This window comes from Colletotrichum chrysophilum, assembly GCF_026319265.1.
Source record: "Colletotrichum chrysophilum strain AFK26 chromosome Unknown scaffold_5, whole genome shotgun sequence".
Taxonomy (NCBI): Eukaryota; Fungi; Ascomycota; class Sordariomycetes; order Glomerellales; family Glomerellaceae; genus Colletotrichum; species Colletotrichum chrysophilum.
Window position 1 is genome coordinate 152,213 of NW_026517292.1, and position 19,196 is coordinate 171,408.

A 19,196-nucleotide genomic window follows, 5' to 3' on the forward strand; every position below is an offset into this window, starting at 1 on the left:
CCCAGGTGCTTACAGGTCGCCTTGATGACGACTGACCAAGATCTAGTTCACCGAATTAGTAAGAGGAACTTCGCCCTTTGTAGAACCTGTTGGTATGTTGAATTGCATGTTTCACATTCAGGATGGGGCACGATTTAGGCTGGTCACTCTATCCGTGGACAGGACTACATGCGCAGCACAGCGGAAATAAGAAGGGTCACCATCACACTGAACAACGAGAGACTTCGAGATGACATTGAACACAGTTTGAATTTGGCTCCCAGTGCTAGCGCCATCAACCTAGGGCTATGTTAATTAATGTACAGGGCGAGGCCAGTCTAAACACAACGCTAGAGTTAGATACCAAGGGTGAACTCGACGCCGACGTCAATATCACGAGCTGAAAGTCCCAGTTAGCACAATTCATTTCAGACACATCACGAAGGCTGGATTAACTTACCCATCTTCACAACCTTGGACAGCTGTACGGCCTTCTCGGCGGCAGTCTGGAGGTCGTCGATGGAGAAGATCTTCATGCCGGAGTTGTTGATGATCTCGTGGGCGGCCTCCATGTTGGTGCCCTGCAGACGGGCAATGATGGGGATCTTGAGGTTAAGCTCCTTAACGGTGTTGATGAGACCGTGGGCGATCAGGTCGCAGCGGACGATACCACCGAAGATGTTGACGAAGATGGCAGTGACCTTGGGGTCGCTGGTGATGAGCTCGAAAGCCTCCTTGATGGCAGCGGGGGTGGCACCACCACCGACGTCGAGGAAGTTGGCCGGGGCGCCCTTGTTGAGCTTGATGATGTCCATGGTGGCCATGGCCAGGCCGGCACCGTTGACGAGGCAGCCGATGTCACCGTCGAGCTTGATGAAGTTCAGGCCGGACTGGGCGGCGCGGACCTCGTCGGCGTCCTCCTGGGTGGTGTCGCGCCAGGTGAAGATCTCCTTCTGGCGGTAGTCGGCGTTGTCGTCGAAGCCGAACTTGGCGTCCATGCACAGAACCTTGTGGTCAGAGGTCTCGGAGAGGGGGTTGATCTCGATCTGGGTAGCGTCCTTCTCGACGAAGATCTTGTAGAGCTTTTGGATGGTGTCCTTGGCATCCTCGATGCACTGCTCGGAGAAACCGAGCTTAACTGCGATGTCGCGGGCGATCTCATCGGTGACACCCTTGTTGATGTCAATGTTGGTGGTGATGATGGCCTCAGGGTTCTCCTTCGCGACAGTCTCGATATCCATACCGCCCTGGGAAGAGGAAACGATAACGGGGGCCTGGGTGGCGCGGTCCATCAGGATGGCGAGGTAGAACTCGCGACGGGCGAACTTGCGCTCGCAGATGTAGACGGAGCTGCAGAGGCGGCCGCCAGCACCGGTCTGCTTGGTGATGAGCTTGTGGCCGATCATCTGCTCAGCGAACATCTCGGCCTCGTGAGCCGAGTAGATGACGCGAACACCGCCCTTCAGGCCGTTGTCGAAAGTACCCTTTCCACGTCCACCAGCGAGAACCTGGGCCTTGATAACCATGTCCTCACCACCAATCTCCTTCGCAATGGCCTTGGCCTCGGCGGCGGTCTTCGCATTGGAGCCCTTGGGAACACCGACTCCATACTATCGAGAATGCGACAGATGTTAGTTGATAGGGAGCTCCTGAAAACCTGGCTTGAGGAGAGGGGGGCGCAATCGCGGGACGTTTTACCTGGCGCAGGAGGTCGGCGGAGAGGTACTCGTGGATGCTCAGGTTTCTCCTTTGTTGCTGAGCAACACCGGGGAATCTGGCGGCCGGGGCAGCGAGCCTCGAGGGGATGGCGGAAGCCAAACGGCTACGTCCGAGCTTGAACATTGTCGAAGATGTGTATTGAAGCGTGGAGCGACGAGGGGTGAGGAAAAAGGAGAGGGGACCTTTTCGAGGAAATCGAAACCGTAGAGGGGAGAGGGTCCAAGTGGGAGAATGGAAAAGGCGCTTTCAGTGACGAAAGGGCCAAAAAGGGAAGAAAAGGACCAAAAAGTCCAAGGCGGATGTAATGTGATGCAATCGGGGGCTTCACGGGAAAAGCGCTATCACAGCAATGCAGAAAACCAGAGGTGTGTCTGCTGGTCCGCGGGAATTCCCGGCCCCGACTGGCTGTTTTTCGCCCGGAACAAAGCTTCAACCGAAGCGAGACAGCTGTCCTGTGTCCTGCAAAGGGAACGCTGGACCGAGCACCCGGTAAAAGGATGCACCGCCGCTCAGACGGTGCAGCAGGTCAGGTAGGTGGGATGGGACGCCTGCTTACCTAAGGCGACCACCTAAGATAAGTGACCTTTTATCGAAGTGCAATCAGCCAAAACCATCAGGTAGAAAAGAAACCCTTCCCATGGAGCAGGCGCCAAAAAGTCAGAGTTGCAATGTTTCCGTCCTTAAATACGCATCCCAAGCATTCCTGCATTTGAGTGGCATTGCATCAAGGGCCTGAAAGTAGCTGTGCTATATGTACCGGGCTGTTGCATCCAGAAGAGACTTGATTCCAGCGATTAGATAAGAGATAGCAACCACCTTGAAGCGTAGTTTGACTCGTTGGTTGTCATCCAATCCAAAACTGGGACTCCTGGTTCCTGCTTCCAGCCACAGCTCCTGGACCGTGCACTGCCAAAACACGTGAGCTCGGTAGGACATGGGCTTGGGCAGGTACGGTTTTTGGCTGGCATTGTTGCACTCTGACGCCTCATTTAGCACGTCAATCACGTCCGAGGTCCCGCCTAATCCATCAACTTTCCTTCAACAACACCTTGCAAAGACGACCTTGGTCGCTGACGACGCGAACATCCATCGAAAACGCCTTCATATTGATTGACTTCCTGACAGAGTATCGCCACAACGATACCCTCGTGATCGCCCAACCGCCAAAGCCACCCGCTCCGCGCCGTCGTCGCGACACTCCCCTACGTCCACATACATCACACAGAGACACCATTGCATACTTCAAGTGGATGCGATAGCTCCCGTCGGATGATGTTGTAGAGGTTACCGCGCCATCTGCTTGGATCTGGTTGGCTTGGTGTGGGGGATTGAGCAGGAGGAAGCCTGGACGCAAGAGTTGGAAACTGCACTTCGGCCCTCCCAGTTTAGGTTACCAGCGTCGTCTTTTTCCCATCAGAACGACAGTGCTGTGCTTCTCAAATAACGGTGGTTCACTCGTGCTTTCCAGTGCTCACGGTGAAGGGCCGACAAGGACTTGAGGTGTTTCCTGTCGCCCCTTCGCTTTTCTGCAATTTTTGCTCGCTTTTGCTCGCGTGCTCTTGACAGACCAAACACAATATCAAATCTCGCAACCCAAGGGGACTTTCACAACAATGTCATACGAATCCTCCGCCGCCGAAGTGGCGGAAGATTACCGCCAGGCTCTTGAGGACCTGACTACCAACGTGCGCTTCGAAATTAGCAATCTTACGATGATTGCAAGAGAACAGACCGAACATGCACAGGTCATCTCTGAAGTGCTGCAGGACCACATCTTGAAGGTAGGTTGAGCCTCCCTTGCTCTCGATTGACGAGCCACCGTCCATCTGCATCGCTATATAACATCTGACATATTCCCCAGGCCCCTGCACACAAGAAGCTGCCAGCCCTTTACGTCCTCGATTCGATCGTCAAGAATGTCGGAACTCCGTACACCCTTTTCTTCGGAGCCAAGCTATACCAAACGTTCATGGAAGCGTATGCCGCAGTCGACGGCCAAGTACGCCGCAAGATGGATGAGATGTTGCGCACATGGAAGGAACCTGTCCCCGGATCTTTGGACAAGCGTCCAGTCTTTGCTCCGGAAGTCACCCAGCCCATCGAGAGCGCACTCATGAAAGCCCGGACGTCGGCTCTTCAAGCTCAACAAGGCCGCGGCCGTGGACGACCTGGTGCGCCCTATCGCGAGACGCCCACGCCTCCAGGTGTGCGACCTGGATCGAATCACCAAGGACCCTACGGCCAGCCGCCTCCTATGCAACAGCCAAACGGAAACCGACCTCCAAGTGCTCCGCTCCCACATCATCCGCAAATGGCGCCATATGCAGTACGTCAATCCGATCGTTGGGTATCCGTCACTCATGCTAACTTCACTTACAGCCCCCGCCAGCATCGTACAGTGCTCAGCCGCCTTCAGCGGCCTCTGGTCCCTACCAGCCCCCTCCACAAATGCCACACGCTGGGCTCGCGGGTGCTCAGACTGGTGTGATAAGCAAAGATTCTCTGGGTCAAGATATCCAGAAGTTGATCGATGCGTCGAAGTTGGAGTTTGCGCAGAACCCACATGATCATAGTGTTCATCAAAGACTTAAGGCATTGTTGGATGTGCAGAACTTGCTCCAGCATCAGAACTTGCCTCAGGACCAATTGGTCCTTATAAAGAATCAAGTAGCCGATCTTGCTGTAAAAGTGAGGCCGTTCGCGGCCCAGGGTCATGCCCCTGCTGCTACGCCTGTCCCCCATCATCCACCGCCCGCTGCTGCGGCACCTGTAGTACCGCCGTCCGGACCTCCTCAGCAGTCAGGAGGCGTGACACTTGACGCTCTCTTCGGCCAAGGGGCTCTTGCTGCTCTGTTGACCCGTCAGTCAGCTACCCCACAAGCACCAACACCAACGCCGCCTCCGCCGTTCCCGAACATGGCGATCCGATCTCCTCCACCACAAAGAGCCGAGCCTCAACGGCAAAGTAGCGCTCCGCCCGCTGCGGACCCTATGGCCTTGCTTGCAGGATTGCGGCAAGCGGGATTGCTGTCTGGAGGTGTGCCAAGCGCTACGCCAACACCAGCACCGCCGGCTCCCGCGCCAGTTCCCCCTCCGGGAATGCCTATGCTGCCGCCCGGCTTGTTGCCTCCGAACATTGCCAGCTTGCTAGCTGGCATGCCGCGACCTCCCATGCCGAATATGAACGCGAACCAGCTAGACGCCACAGCGCTCAAACAGCAGTAAGTTTTCCTCGTGACTATGGATGTCACTGGACTCACTCTTCTGTAGATACCAGCCGCATTTGATTGCGTCAATCTATGAGCAATTAGGACCGCAATGCACGCAATGCGGCAGACGATTCAAGACAGATGAGGAGGGCAGAAAGAAGAAGATGGCGCACATGGATTGGCATTTCAAAGCTCACCAACGGCTTGCAGAAGCAGAGAAGCGAGGCCAGCATCGCAGCTGGTATGTCGACAATAACGTAAGTCTCTTGTCTGGTTTGAGGTGTGGCAGTATCTAATATTTCACAGGACTGGCTCAAGTCACGAGAGGCAATCGATGTCGACCACCCGCCATCTACGGGCGATGCCTCGTCTAGCCCCGGCAAGGAGAAGAAGGAAGCCAAGCCCAAGTACATCCCTGTGCCAGATGCGTCAAGCAGAATCAACAGTGTCTGCCCTATATGTCAAGAAAAGTTCGAGAACAAGTGGCTGGATACGGCGCAGGAATGGGTTTGGCTGGATACAATTCTAGTCGGCAACCGGGCATACCATTACAGCTGCCATGCGGAGGCAACACAAGCCCGGGGGAGCACCCCGACATACTCGAGGAGTACCCCCGAGCCGGTGCACCGCAAGCGGAAGGCGGAGGTAAGCAGTGCGCAACCAAGAAGGTTTATCGGCCAACATTCGCTGACATCCATATCAGGGTGACCACAAATCTCATCGAGGAAGAGTGAAGGCAGAGAACAGAAAATGGGAAACAGAGCTCGATTACTAGCGATTGCATCGAACCAGTGGGAAGCGGCATATTGACAGGGCCTCGTGGGGCGGCGTCAGATCATTCAGGGGAGGTCTAGAAGACACCATATCTGCATCTTGAACACACGAGGCACACTTTCTGGTGGCATTACGCGTTGCCAAGCGAGTCGTTGACATTTACGAAACAATTGATTGGAAGGCGGTGTGGGCGAATCGAAACACTTGTCACACAAGCAAAAACGCCAACGCATCCGACAATAGAGAATAAGAAAAAAACGGGATCCATGGACTAAGGCCCGGGTGGAAGAGATGAGAGTCGATCGTGGGGGGATCGGCACATACGGAACAGCAGAGGTGCGGGCGCCAGGTGGGAAGACGCATTTGTGGTGGTGATTCTCGAAGCTCCTCCGTTCGTCGGAGTTGCCGGGCAGGGGATCGGCGGACGAGCTCCTTGGTATCGCGGTCAACCTACATGCTCGGCAAGGCTAGGCTATGGCTACATGAGCGGAGATAATGTTTATAGGCGATGCGCAAGGGGGAAGAGACGAGGGCTGAGAAAGCAACCAAGACACACCGCAAATCCAGACGGGTGACAGCGCAGCAGGCATCAGGGGTTTGATGCTCACATGGCGGGCAGACACTTTTTTCACGTATCGTGACAATTCGTGTTTATCGTGCTTCTGGGGGGTCAGATACCACCTTGGCCTTAAATAATGAAATGCCGAAAACATGCAAGATTCCGTGGAAACCGTGATGGCGATGACAAGCAACCTCTTCTATTGGAATCTCGAAGCCATGCAAAATCCAGTCGCGCCCCATGAAATTTCTCGACGCTTCTCCACATGAGCTCTTGTGATCATGGATTTTGCCGTTACATCGCATCCCACGTCCCACCCCCCACAGTCTTGACTCTGCGCTAGTTGGGAGGAGGGTTGCAAGGGAATGCAGCGCGCATCTGTAAGAATCCTTGCATGTCAACCCTTTTTCATTGTATTGCAGCGCGTGGGCGACTCCGATATGGTGTAGGCGCATGGAAATGTTGCCGGAGCGGGCTGGAACGCGGCCTGCTGCGATGCTCTCTTGCGGCTGGTTCCTGGCAATGTTTCCGACCTCCGTTTAGATCGGTCACAAGAGGCACTCGTAGATTGGTGTGAGCTTGGAGGGGGAGCGGGAGAGAGAGAAACTGGAGGCGTCGGGCCACGATTGGGTCGCATGGAGGCGGAAAGGACGGAGAAGGAAATAGTAAGGGGATAGTGCAGGATGGACTCGCTCAGCACTCCACGACGACGTCGGTGGCAGTCCATGAGCACACTGGCAAGGTCGAAGACACTGGTGGCTTGGGACGGGAGGCGGCGGATGGCAGCCGGACCATCCTTTTTGGGCTTCCCGACGTGGCGCCCTTGTCTCTTTTGTGTCTCGCCTTCTTTTTGCTTCTTTCGGGGCTTGGTGCCTCATTGTTTTCTTGCTGGTGTATGCAGATCTCCGTGTGTAAGTAAGTACCGCTGTCTGACCGTCTATTGATAGAAGAAGTTGCTTTGCTATCTAGCGAGCCATTGTGTTGTTTGATTATACCACAAAGACTCCTACAAGCACGATGTTCTACGTTGAAACCCATTGGGTTGAATTAGCCTGATTCGAATGTCAAAATGCTGAATAGCTGTTACATGGGCAGTGTATTTAGGATGTAAGGTAGTCAGTGGTGTAGATGCTAGGTAGCATTGGGGCCCAACGGGTGTGGTGGCGGTGACGGAGACGGGACGAAATAACATTGAAATTCAAACAAAAGCAACATCATAATTGTGGAGGGAGGTCCCAAGTTCGTTTCTGAGCGAGCGAGCGAGCGAGCATTGGGTTGACACACAACTCCCGTCAGCCGTCACCACCTAGCCAAGTGTTTCTCCAGGTCTTGCTAAAATTAAAGTAGCCCGCCTGTTCATGGATGGCGTCGCAACCCCTTCTGGAAGCATGTGGAGAATGCTGTCATTTGGCGGGGTTATGCTTCCTTTCCATGGCCTTCGACTTTGCCTCCAGTTACCCAAAGAGCTCTGTTCTGGACTTGGTGTAGGTAGGTAGGCATTTGGGGCGAGACCAGAGCGACTGGGGAGAGAAGAGGCGATGGATGAGCTCTCCCGGAGCATACCAGTTCTAGAGCATTAGGTTGGGGGCCTGGCCATTCAGGGACCTTCCCAGACGTCGTGGCTGCTTCCCCGAGCCCCGGAAATCCCACGGTGTAACCCCCTTGCTGCAGTCCAGCGACCAGCAGATTCGATTCGACGGGCAGAGCTGGCGATGGACTGGGCTCCTTCCATGGTTGCTTGGCTCCCAACAGGCGGCTGGACACACCCAAATTCAGTGGAGGTCAGGTTCAGGTTCCCCGAAGGTCCCTTGCGGCGCGGCTTGTGGTCGGTGCTGCGGGCTGGGTGGGTGCCCGCATATCGAAGGTGGATGCCCCCCTCCACACCCCTCCATCCCATCGGTGTTGCCCCCGGTACGAGGGTGAGCCTGGCCGGCCCCCGATAGCGCTTGGAATTGCAGCTGACACAGGCCGCGGATCCATCCCGAGCTTGCCATCATTTTTTTTTTGTGGTTTGGCTACTTTGAGTCTCTGATTTCTGCCAGTCTGCTGGATTCTAGCTTGGCCCTCTTCCGCATCGTGTACAAGCGATGGCCTACAAATGCGCAGGGTAGCTCTTGTACCTTACCTACTTACCCCACCCAGTGGAGGGGCAAAAGGGGTCCAGGTCCTGGGCAGGCGGCGCGAGCACCAAGCTCAATCCCCGTCGTAGAAGTGTTGAAGGTGGTGGTCCAGACGTTGACGGTCGTGGGGTGGGTGTGTGTGTGTGTGTGTCTGTCTTGTCTCCAGCCGCCCCTCCAGCTCGTGTTGAGGTCCAGCTCCCTTCTTAAGAAAGCTCCTCTTCACTCCTCTTTTTTTTCTCTGGGTGCCATTGATCAATGGACCTGGAGGACCCAAAACTTCTACTGCCTTCCCACTCGTGCTGAAATCTTTCACCAGTCGACAAAAACAAACGAGACCCCAAAGTCTCACCTTCCCAACTTTGCACTACGTCATACAATACCGCGTGAATGGGTGAATATCTGCCACAGATGGAGTAAGTTTTACTCTATGGTGTTTTCTTTTCCCTTTGTGAAGCTATTGATCGCGCTCACAACAGTATCCTGATCCTTTGGCTTCACATTGGCTTAACAAAACAGCTTCAAAATGGCTAACAATCCTCCCTCCAGGCCTCCCCAACTTCTCGTGAGTTGCCAACCGAGAGCTCACCAGCTCATCTCTCCCTCGACACAAGTGCGGGCCACTGACTGAAGCAATCGATAGGATCATTACATCGGAATTGATGTGGGCACTGGCTCCGCCAGAGCTTGCATCATTGATGAGACCGGCGATATCAAGGCCCTGGCCACCGAGCCCATCAAGCTCTGGCAGCCAGAGACCGGATTCTACGTGAGTCTCCCGATCCTTCCATTGTATTCTCTAGCTTTACGACAGCCTCCGCCACCGAGACAAAGTAGGCTGACTATCGGCAGGAACAATCGACCACAGACATCTGGGCATGCATTTGCCTCTGCGTCAAGCAGGTCCTCATCGACTCCTCGGTTGACCCTGCTAAGATCAAGGGAATCGGCTTCGATGCCACCTGCTCCCTCGCCGTCTTCAGAGACGACACCGATGTTCCCGTCCCTGTCACAGGCCCCGACTTCGATAACGCCGATGGCAATGACCGCAACGTCATCCTTTGGCTGGACCACCGTCCCGTCGAGGAGACGGAGAAGATCAACGCCACTGGCCACAACCTGCTCAAGTACGTCGGCGGCACCATGAGCATCGAGATGGAGATACCCAAGGTGCTCTGGCTCAAGAACCACATGCCCAAGGAGCTCTTCGACCGCTGCAAGTTCTACGACCTCGCGGATGCCCTCACGCACATGGCCACCGGCAACGAGACGCGGAGCTTCTGCAGCACCGTTTGCAAGCAGGGCTACGTCCCTGTTGGTGTCGACGGCAGCGTCAAGGGTTGGCAGGAGGATTTCCTTACAACAATCGGTCTGGAAGACCTTTGCAACGATAACTTCAAGCGCATGGGCGGCGTCAACGGGGTGGTGAGCGCCGGTTTCCGTGGATCGAGGACATTTGGCTAACAAGAATCGCAGAACGGAAAGTACCAGAGTGCCGGCGAGCTCGTCGGAACTCTCAGCAAGAAGGCTGCCCGGGAGCTGGGACTTCCCGAGGGCATCGCCGTCGGTGGTGGTGTCATTGACGCCTACGCTGGATGGATCGGCACCGTCGGAGCCAAGGTCGAGCTCCCTCCTGATCATCTCGATGAGGAGGCGCCCAAAAACGACCTGTCCCAGGCTTTCCATAGGTTGGCGGCGGTTGCCGGAACATCCACGTGCCACTTGGCCATGTCCCGAGAAGCTGTGTTCGTGCCCGGCGTTTGGGGTCCTTACCGCGATGTGCTTCTGCCCGAGTTCTGGATGGCTGAAGGTGGTCAGTCCGCCACCGGCGAGCTCCTCCGTCACATTCTCGATATCCATCCTGCATACGTCGAGACCCAGGCGCTTGCCACGGCCGAGTCGAAGAACATTTACGACTTCCTGAACGCTCATCTGGAGTACATGCGAGAGAAGGCGAACGCTCCTTCCATCTCCTACTTGGGCCGCCACTTCTTCTTCTATGGCGACCTCTGGGGCAACCGATCACCCGTCGCCGACCCCAACATGAAGGGTGCCGTCATTGGCCTGAGCAGCGACAAGACGACAGACAACCTCGCGCTATGGTACTACGCGACGATGGAGTTCATTGCCATGCAGACGCGCCAGATCGTCGAGTCGATGAACAACGCCGGTCACCTCCTCAACACCATCTTCATGTCCGGCAGCCAGTGCCAAAACCCGCTGCTCATGGACCTGATGGCCACCATCTGCGACATGCCCGTCCTGGTGCCCCGCTACGTCAACGCTGCCGTCGTCCACGGCGCCGCCATGCTGGGTGCCAAGGCGGCCACCGCGTCCGAGGACGGCACCACGGAGAACCTGTGGTCCATTATGGATCGCATGAGCAAGCCTGGCAAGCTTGTCAAGCCCGGCACTCTGAAGGGCGAGAAGTTCCTCTTTGACGCCAAGTACAAGGTCTTCCTCGAGCAGTGCAAGACGCAGCAAGTGTACCGCAAGCAGGTTGATGTCGCCGTTGACCAGTGGCTGCAGAACTAGGGCATTTTTTTTTTCACGGACTGACGACGGATTGACGAGATAAAAAAGGGGAAACGGAATCTTTCGGCGTGGGTTAGACGGCTTGGCTCAGGGGATTTGCGGCTTTCAGACCATGGATTGCGGTCACCCTCTGGATGGCTTGTTTCGAGGGGTTTTCAACGATAATGATAATAGTCGTTCATTACGAACATAGAAGTTCTTCACATACAAAAGAGATTTCATACTAATCCGACGTGGAACCGTGGCTCGGTCGCATTGCGGCTCGCGAATGTTTTGAGGCGAACAGCGAGGATGCCGCAGTGAAGCAGGGGTAGCTGCGGGTTTCGTTGCTGCACGTCCGCATCTGTAGCGAATACACGTGCCTATGAGCATAGCAGCTGATAGGGCAACGGCCTCTGCGCTAGCAGTGTAGGTAGCGGGACGGTGGAGTTGTGATGCTGCAACGGGGAGAGGCGTGTGGGGCCGCGCCTCAGCTGCCACGGACCAAGGCGACAGACATCACCTTGCAACGGCCGAAGCTTGTTTATCTATTCTCTTTCTCCGTTGTACTTTTGCCTCTTTAAATTTCCTCCTCCTAGGCCTGCCGGCTCGGATCTAGTTGATCGAGAACAAAATCTAGGCAAATTCGTGACGTGCACTGGCCCGTTTGAATCCCTCGACGACCGATAAACAAAGCGCACGTTTCACAGCTCGCCAGCTTCACCAACAATCCCTCCCGAAGAGCCCCTAGCAGCAATTGCAGCCGCTGCTGCCACGAGCCCACCATGCGATTCGGAAAGACTTTGCGGCAGGCCATCTATGCGCCTTGGAAAGACAGGTACATTGACTACGCGAAGCTCAAGTCCCTTCTGCGAGAGGACAAGTACGACGACGAGGATGTCGCGTGGACCGAGGAGGACGAGAACCGATTCTGCGACGAGATCTTCAACACCCAACTCGAGAAAGTCGCGCAGTTTCAGGAGGAGACATTCAACGCGCTGAAGGATAGCATCGATGCCGCGTTCGAGAAACTCAAGGATCTGGCGCCGCCGGCCAGCGAGGGGGAGGAACAGGACGGGTCCGAAGCCAAGAAGCCCGACGCCGCGACAGCCCAGAAGCTGAAGGACATTGAAGCGGAGCTGGACAAGATCACGACCGAGATCTCGGAGCTCAAGAAGTACAGCAATATCAACTACACGGGCTTCCTCAAGATCGTCAAGAAGCACGATCGCAAGAGAGGCGACCGCTACAAGGTGCGCCCGATGATGCAGCTGAGCTTGTCGCAGCGGCCCTTCAACTCCGAGCAGGGCTACTCGCCATTGCTCAACAAGCTATCCATCATGTACTACGCTATCCGTCAACAACTTGACGAGGGCAGCGCCGATCAGCAGCCCTTGGACCTGGAAAGCCAAGGCGAGACGCATAACGGAGAGAGGTACACTGCCCACAAGTTCTGGGTGCATCCGGACAACCTGCTGGAGGTGAAGACGTACATCATGAGACGGCTTCCCGCGCTTGTCTACAGCGAACAGTCGGCCAGGGAACTCGACGGCTCCAGCGACCCTACGATTACGTCGCTCTACTTCGACAGCCCCAAGTTCGACCTCTATGGAAAGAAGGTGGAGCGCAAGGCCGAGGCCTCTTCACTGCGCGTGCGTTGGTACGGACAGTTGAGCTCTAAGCCTGACCTGTTCATCGAGCAAAAGATTGTCGGAGAGCAGGGATCCAGCGAGGAGCGCAAGTTCACGATCAAAGACAAGTACATCAAGCCGTTCATCGACGGAACATACAAGATGGAGAAGACGGTGCAAAAGATGGAGCGACAAGGCGTCCAGGCCGAGGAAATTGAAAACTTCAAAAACACCGTCCAGGCGCTTCAGGCTTTCGTTCAAGAGAACAAGCTCCAGCCCGTACTTCGCGCCAACTACGCCCGCACCGCCTTTCAGAAACCCGCTGACGACCGCGTCCGTATCTCGATCGACACCGAGGTTGCCTTCATTCGTGAGGACACCTTGGATCGCGATAGGCCTTGCCGTGACCCTTCCGAGTGGCACCGCACCGATATTGACGGTTCAAACGTGACCTACCCGTTCAAGGCCATCAACCAGAGCGAGGTCTCTCGCTTCCCCTACGCCATCCTGGAGATCAAGCTCAAGGAAGACCCCAACCGAAAGCGTCCTGCGTGGGTCGCGGATCTCATGGGTTCCCACTTGGTTCATCCCACTCCACGATTCTCCAAGTTCGTTCACGGCGTTGCCTCTCTTTTTGAAGACTACGTCAACAGCCTTCCTTTCTGGCTAAGCGATCTGGAAGCCGATATCCGCAAGGATCCTCAGAAGGCGTTCGAGGCTGAGGAGCAGCGTCGGGCCCAGCGTGCCGAGGATGAGCAGGCCGTCGGCAGCTTTTTGGGCAACAAAGTCAGTTCCTACAAGGTCTCCAAGAGCTCGCCGGCCGGCGCGTCCTATCTCGCCAACCGCATGGCGGCCGAGGCGAGCGCTCGCTCGAGGCAAGCGGGCACTACCGAGAACCAGCAAGCTGGCTCGAACCAGGAGAATGGCGACCAACAGCCGCGCAGCTATGGCACGCTGTCATCCGTCCTCCCCGGTTTCTCGCTGTCCAAGTACTCCAAGGCCAAGAGAGCACAAAAGAACCAGGTGCAGCTGCCCGAAGGTGTTGTCGAGCCGGTTCAGTGGCTCAAGAACTCGGGCGAGCTCAAGATCGAGCCCAAGGTGTGGCTGGCCAACGAGCGCACGTTCCTCAAGTGGCAGCACATCTGCATCCTTCTGGGTGCATTGGCCGTCTCGCTGTACACCGCCGCTGGGGAGAACTTCCTCGCCGAGGTCATGGGTATTGCCTACATCTTGATCGCCGTTTTTGCCGGCATGTGGGGATACTTCATGATGCACAGCCGGAGAAAGATGATTATCGACCGCAGCGGAAAGGACTTTGATAACCTCGTCGGGCCGTTGATTATCAGCGTCGCGATGATGATTGCGCTTGTGTTGAACTTTGTGTTCGCTGTAAGTTGACGCCGATCTTTGAACTGTGACAGAAAGCTAACGAAATGTTAGTACCGCGGTGCTATGGAGAGGCTGAACGGGGAGAAGATGGCCTGGGAAATTATCAACGGCACCAGTGAGCCTATCCGCCAGGAGCTCATTTAAGTGACGAGAAACTCGACAAGTGTAGATTGTGTGGGTGAACCCTGTGTAGATGTCTCGCGTAGATTTCGTTTGGTGATGAACATGGCTTTGGGCCGGGTGCTGCTTTGGCTCTTTTTTTGGTATAATGCGTGATACCTCAGTCGGAGGCGGATGTAGAAGCATCGTGTAAATGTTTATGGGATAGGACTGTGCATAAAAAAAAAACATTTTCTTTGTCGGTCAAGTAGAATCATATTGCACCAAACTGGCGACACGAGCTTCTGCTTTCGGGACTCTTGGCTTTTCTCTGTTCAGGCTCTATGGTGTTTGGGCAAGTTTCTCAGCGTTTCCGTATACGATGACGATGGTGCGGAGTAAGTATAGACCGGCCATATCTCGTCAAGCAGCGCGTCTCACTGTAGCCACATTGAAATAATGAGGACTGCTATGTTGCAAGCTTCGACTCCAGCTTCAAATATTAAGGGATGCTTTGAAGACACTGTCATCTATCGCATTATTCCTTGCCGCTTACTTAGAATCAATTGCAGAATGTGATTAGTGGTCTCTGACCACAGAGAGTACGCCTCGAAGTAGTCGCAGACTTTGACGCTGGCTATACTCTTGTCTGTCTAGCTGCTACAAATTCTATGTAAAAATACTTTTTACTAGTTGATATGCCCAAGTGAGCATTGTTCTACGTAAATGTCGAGTTAATAACAGCTGCATTATGCTATCCTTCACATCCGGTTCGACTTCTTCAAATGGACAGGAGGCCTCTTTATTAGGACGACCAATTATATGAATACTAAAGTTCCCTCGGGTTCAGGCTATAATGGCAACACCAGCTCCAACAGCCATCAGCTGATGCATTCTTCTCCTGTCGACCTCCTTCTTCAGCATACAAATACAGCTTGCAACGATGAGGCATTCTACAGTGTCCTTGCCACCATTCTTCAAATCCGTCCACCTGAACAAGTCCATCATCAGCCGGCCCCCGCTGCCGGCCGTAGTCCTTCCGGTCCCCGGCGTTCTTGTTTTCTCCCCGCGTACGAGCTGAGCGACGCGCGAAGCCTTCTCCTCTGTCTTCATCCCATTCGCAGGAATGGCCTGCTGGACAAGCTCACAGATGAGTAGCGTGTCCGCACCGTCGACGGCGGCGCGCTCTTTGCGGGAAGCGTAGCGCCATCGAAAAGTTCCGCATGGGGTTTTGAGGACCTGGGTGCGGGAGGTCAAGGATTTTGAGCGTATTTGGAGGTCCGAATCTTCCTCGCATATCTCTGTCACTACTGCAGAGCCATGCAGTGACGAATTCTCGTTTGGCAAGCGAAAGACTGGAGGCTTCCCTGGTCCGAAGCGGTAGAGCGTTGTACAAACGGGCATCTGAGCCGCATCGCCTCCCCGTATCAGGATACAGCTGTTGTCGCTGCGTGAGAAGCGGAGGGACCTATACGCTGGCGTGGAGCAGTTCCAGCGCCCCTCCTCGACTCGGAAGACTGGGATGGGGTCTGGCCTTGTCCCTCTCGGCAAAGAAAGCCAATGCTTTCCCGAGGACTCGATCTGAAATTGCACTGTGGGTGTGAAGCACTCGCCGGCTCGAGATGGAGAGCTGTCAGAGGAGCGAGAATCTGGGGTGTTTGGAGAAGGTCTGATGCTAGCATTGGAAAAGGAACGTGCTGCGGCATCATCGTAGGTTGGCGGCGAGTTTGAGAGCCGTGTTCCCGGCGATAGTTCGGTCAGGTTCACCACAGAAGAAGACGGCAGCTCTGTCGCTGAACAATACGACGGGAGGGAAGATGTGCGCAAAACGGGTTGCGGTGTTTCGGTTAGCGTAGACATGGTTAACTTTGCTATTGAAGAGGGTGGGAAATTTCAAATGACGATGTAATGTACTAGTGTTGTTGGGTCTTTGAAATGACTTGGATGATAGACATGCAAAGCCTCTTGACACGAGGTTGTTCAGGACACGGGGAAGCACGCCTTAAATGAGCTGGCCTTTCTCTCCGAGGTATGCTTGATTTCAAAAGGTTGGACTCCGTGAAGAAAGAACGAGAAATACGGTGAACGGAAGCGCCTCACACTCTGCAATCGTCCATCCGACATTGCCCATTCGCTTCCTCACCCACTTGGGGCAGGAAGCACATAGTGTCCCATGAGATTCCACGAGCGTCCCCGGGGGCGCAGCTGCCTAGCCACCTCATCGTCCCAGCTTTCAGAGCTGAAAGTGGCAGGGAGAACTCTATGCGCCTTCCCGCCACGTGCTTGGTCACCGAAGCGTTTTGATCGTCTGTCTTCCAATTGCCTCCTGGAACGCTGGCCAAATTGCAGAAAATCAAGCTTTTCTACAGGTCGCCTTGGTCATCAGAAATGCAAACGTGAGATGGTTGAAGTCTCGTTCTCCAGCGGCCCCACTTTCGGCCGCCGTATTGCTCGTTTTGCTCACTTCAGCCAATGAGAAGCCGGGCGTCCGGGCGGTGCGTCAAGATGATGGTGGAGGCGGTGCCGGGCCGGGTGGGGCCCATCCTGCCTCGGGTACCCGCACCGACGACTAGAGCGGTAATGAGGATCGGCGGTATTGTTGCCATGGTCCTGGAAGAACAAACCTTGTCTTGCTCACATGTCATTTTCGCCGTATGGGAACTTGAGTTTGCGTGATTGATCTACCCGTCTGCACGCGTGAGTGATCCAGTGGAGTTTGCAATCTTTGTAGGGCTGGCTTCTTACCGGCGGATTCGAGCACGTCTTGCGGGCTGCAAGCACACGAGAGGAGATGTAAGATTATAGCACCAAAGTTGTGATTACTATCCGCCATTGTATCTGAGGGAGCACCGGGTCATTCATTCTATCTTTGTAAAGAAGAAGTGATCCCGACTCATCTGGTCCTCCACCCACACCGGCCACTGGTTGTATATGAGGTGCTCATGGTCTATCTGCCTGTTCAGATACCTCAGCCAGCGGACAATGCTGCCCGTGTCCTCCGGGTTGTCCGTCTCCGTCTTCGGCGGCGCTTTCTCGCGGCATTCATGCTCGGCCTTGGTAACCGATGCCATTACTAGCTGAGCGGCGATCCAGTGAGTAGCCAGGAGAACCATCGTCATGTTAGACATGTCGATGACCCGCTGGAACTTGACATGTGGCAGCTGGATCCACCAGCCGTAGTGCTTCGAGATCATTCTGTATGCTTTCGAGGTTCGCTCAGGTCAGCTTCTTCTTCTTCTTTTGGCGAACTCTTCAACATTGGGGCAGATAGAGAGACTTTGCGGTACCTTCCCAGGATGATGTATGCATCTTGCACGCCAACTCGTATATGATATCATAGTACTGAATCTCAACCTCGTCTCGGCACAGATGTCGTAACGCACCAATGGCTTCAACCGCACCGTCAGCCCACTCCTGCCGTATCAATGGAAGATTCACCATCTTCGGCTCCAAGACCGCCCGCGAATCCTGGTCAAGCATGTTGACGAAGACGGGCTTGATCCCTTTGCACATCATCTGCGCGCCGATGATGAGAATGCCTCTGATGAAGGTCATGAACTCGCCCATGCCATCCTCGAAGCTGGTCGACTGAAACGTCAGTGCGAAGCACGTGGCTACGAGCGCGTTGGCGTGCTCCGTGTTGGTCCCCTTGGTCGGAAGCTCGGCCAGAGACTTCTTGATTGCCTTGATGGCCTTGACACGGTGTGCCATGGCGAAGGCCAATAGGCTCGGGTCTTGGGCCATTAGATCGCAGGCCGCCATGCCGAGGATGGCGTGCATTAAAAACTCGTGCTGTGGAGGCGTTAGCGAACGTGGCAAATGCCTCGGGAGCGAGCAGGGTCGTACGCTTTGAGACAAGCATGGAATCTCGTGGGTCCAAATGTTCTCGTTGCCGATGGGGTGGTGCGGGTAGCATTGGAGCATGAAGTGCTGGAAGAACCTCATGTCCTGCAAGCTAAAGAGCGGAACTTGGTGGTGAGGCTGGAAAATATTATCAGCCGCCGTACTCGAAATATTGACGCCTGGCGTACCTGGTGTGTGATGGTTGGCGTGCTTGGATATTCGCACTTCAAACCGGTCTTGACACAATGACCACAAGATGGGCGCGTTTCCTGGCACTGCGGAAGCGGTCAGGTCAACCGGCCCCAGATAATTCAAAGACGGAGGGTGTACCTTGATCCGCCTTCTTTTGCAGTTAAAGCATCCTCTTCGGCTCTTCGTATGTCCTCTTCGTTCAAGCCTCTGCTTCTGAACCGGTGCGTTTGACGTGCTAATTTCGGGACGTGAGTTATTGGCAGCCACTGCCGAAGAGGCGCCCGTCGGGGGAGAGGCGTACAGCGTCTCACTAGAGTACGCGGCCCCGTCTCCGAGAAGCAGGTCCTCGTCCGGGAAGGCCGACCCGAGGTCATACTCATTGAGACTGAAGACAGGTTGAATCGGGATGCCTTGGTGTGTGACGTCCATGTTCTCGTTTCTCAATTTCGGGGGGAGTTAGTGATGGATGTCTCGTTTTCAGAGAGCCTGACAGCTAGAAACGAATCGCCGTGCTAGACGTTTTAAGAAGCTTGTTCCATCGCCTCAACGGCTCGTCGACAACAGGCTGACGCTGAACCCATCACCTGAAAAGCACCCAAGAAAGCCAAGTCAAGTCACGTGTGACAGCGTCCAAGATTGTCATCGTGGCAGGGTGTCGGAGTGACTTTCAGCCCGCTGCAGGTCTTAGATGCATCATTCCTAAGTGTTCATTGGCCCCTTCAGATCGTCACTCAGCTTTGGTGGTTGTCTTGTGGAGGCTGTGCGCGATGAAGCCTTTCAAGTTGCCTTGCGACAGAACCAGTGATATGGCTCGCTGCTCACCGAACGAGTCTTGGAAACGGTACATTATGTGCGACCTCACGCATCGTCGCGGCGGTGCAAATATCGTGAGGTTCCCTTCCGTGTAGGTACACGGAAGACCCGCTTCGCCATGCGCGTGCGCTCCGTAAGCGCCCCAGGGTCCGTAAAATCGCAGACGCAGCTGGATCGATAGCTCAGTGGTAGAGCGAGAGATTGCAGTTCCACGCAGTTATCTCTAGGCCCCGCGTTCGAACCGCGGTCGGTCCTTCCAGTTTTGCACTTCGATCCTGGTGATGGATGGATGCCCTTTTCTTTTGACGATTTTTGCTTGTGTAGTCAATCTCCTCACTTGAGTTGTAAGAAATGCAAG

General features: G+C 55.0%; 5 protein-coding genes and 1 non-coding gene across 6 annotated transcripts; 4 read left to right on the top strand and 2 right to left on the bottom strand.

Moving 5' to 3' along the window:
* Positions 1-335: 335 nt before the first annotated feature.
* Positions 336-1,821, bottom strand: TCA9 (Succinate--CoA ligase [ADP-forming] subunit beta, mitochondrial; the record flags this gene model as incomplete). Its single annotated transcript, XM_053174114.1, has 3 exons — positions 336-379; positions 440-1,589; positions 1,678-1,821. 3 exons carry the CDS (start codon positions 1,819-1,821, stop codon positions 336-338), a joined length of 1,338 nt encoding a protein of 445 aa, XP_053041824.1.
* A 1,490-nt stretch (positions 1,822-3,311) lies between these two features.
* COL26b_001156 (uncharacterized protein) lies at positions 3,312-5,682 on the top strand (the record flags this gene model as incomplete). Its single annotated transcript, XM_053174115.1, has 7 exons — positions 3,312-3,479; positions 3,560-4,024; positions 4,078-4,238; positions 4,668-4,919; positions 4,969-5,164; positions 5,214-5,552; positions 5,611-5,682. The coding sequence occupies 7 exons, from the start codon at positions 3,312-3,314 to the stop codon at positions 5,680-5,682; spliced, it is 1,653 nt and encodes a 550-aa protein (XP_053041825.1).
* Positions 5,683-8,747: 3,065 nt separating this feature from the next.
* COL26b_001157 (uncharacterized protein) lies at positions 8,748-10,892 on the top strand (the record flags this gene model as incomplete). The annotated part of the gene is made up of 5 exons (XM_053174116.1): positions 8,748-8,773; positions 8,907-8,922; positions 9,001-9,126; positions 9,210-9,782; positions 9,834-10,892. The coding sequence occupies 5 exons, from the start codon at positions 8,748-8,750 to the stop codon at positions 10,890-10,892; spliced, it is 1,800 nt and encodes a 599-aa protein (XP_053041826.1).
* A 764-nt stretch (positions 10,893-11,656) lies between these two features.
* On the top strand, positions 11,657-14,035 carry COL26b_001158 (uncharacterized protein; the record flags this gene model as incomplete). The annotated part of the gene is made up of 2 exons (XM_053174117.1): positions 11,657-13,891; positions 13,943-14,035. 2 exons carry the CDS (start codon positions 11,657-11,659, stop codon positions 14,033-14,035), a joined length of 2,328 nt encoding a protein of 775 aa, XP_053041827.1.
* A 2,813-nt stretch (positions 14,036-16,848) lies between these two features.
* Positions 16,849-18,454, bottom strand: COL26b_001159 (uncharacterized protein; the record flags this gene model as incomplete). Its single annotated transcript, XM_053174118.1, has 3 exons — positions 16,849-17,185; positions 17,313-17,782; positions 17,837-18,454. 3 exons carry the CDS (start codon positions 18,452-18,454, stop codon positions 16,849-16,851), a joined length of 1,425 nt encoding a protein of 474 aa, XP_053041828.1.
* Positions 18,455-19,009: 555 nt separating this feature from the next.
* Positions 19,010-19,093, top strand: COL26b_001160. The gene has a single exon. It is a non-coding gene; the product is annotated as a tRNA-Cys (tRNA).
* Positions 19,094-19,196: the final 103 nt, after the last annotated feature.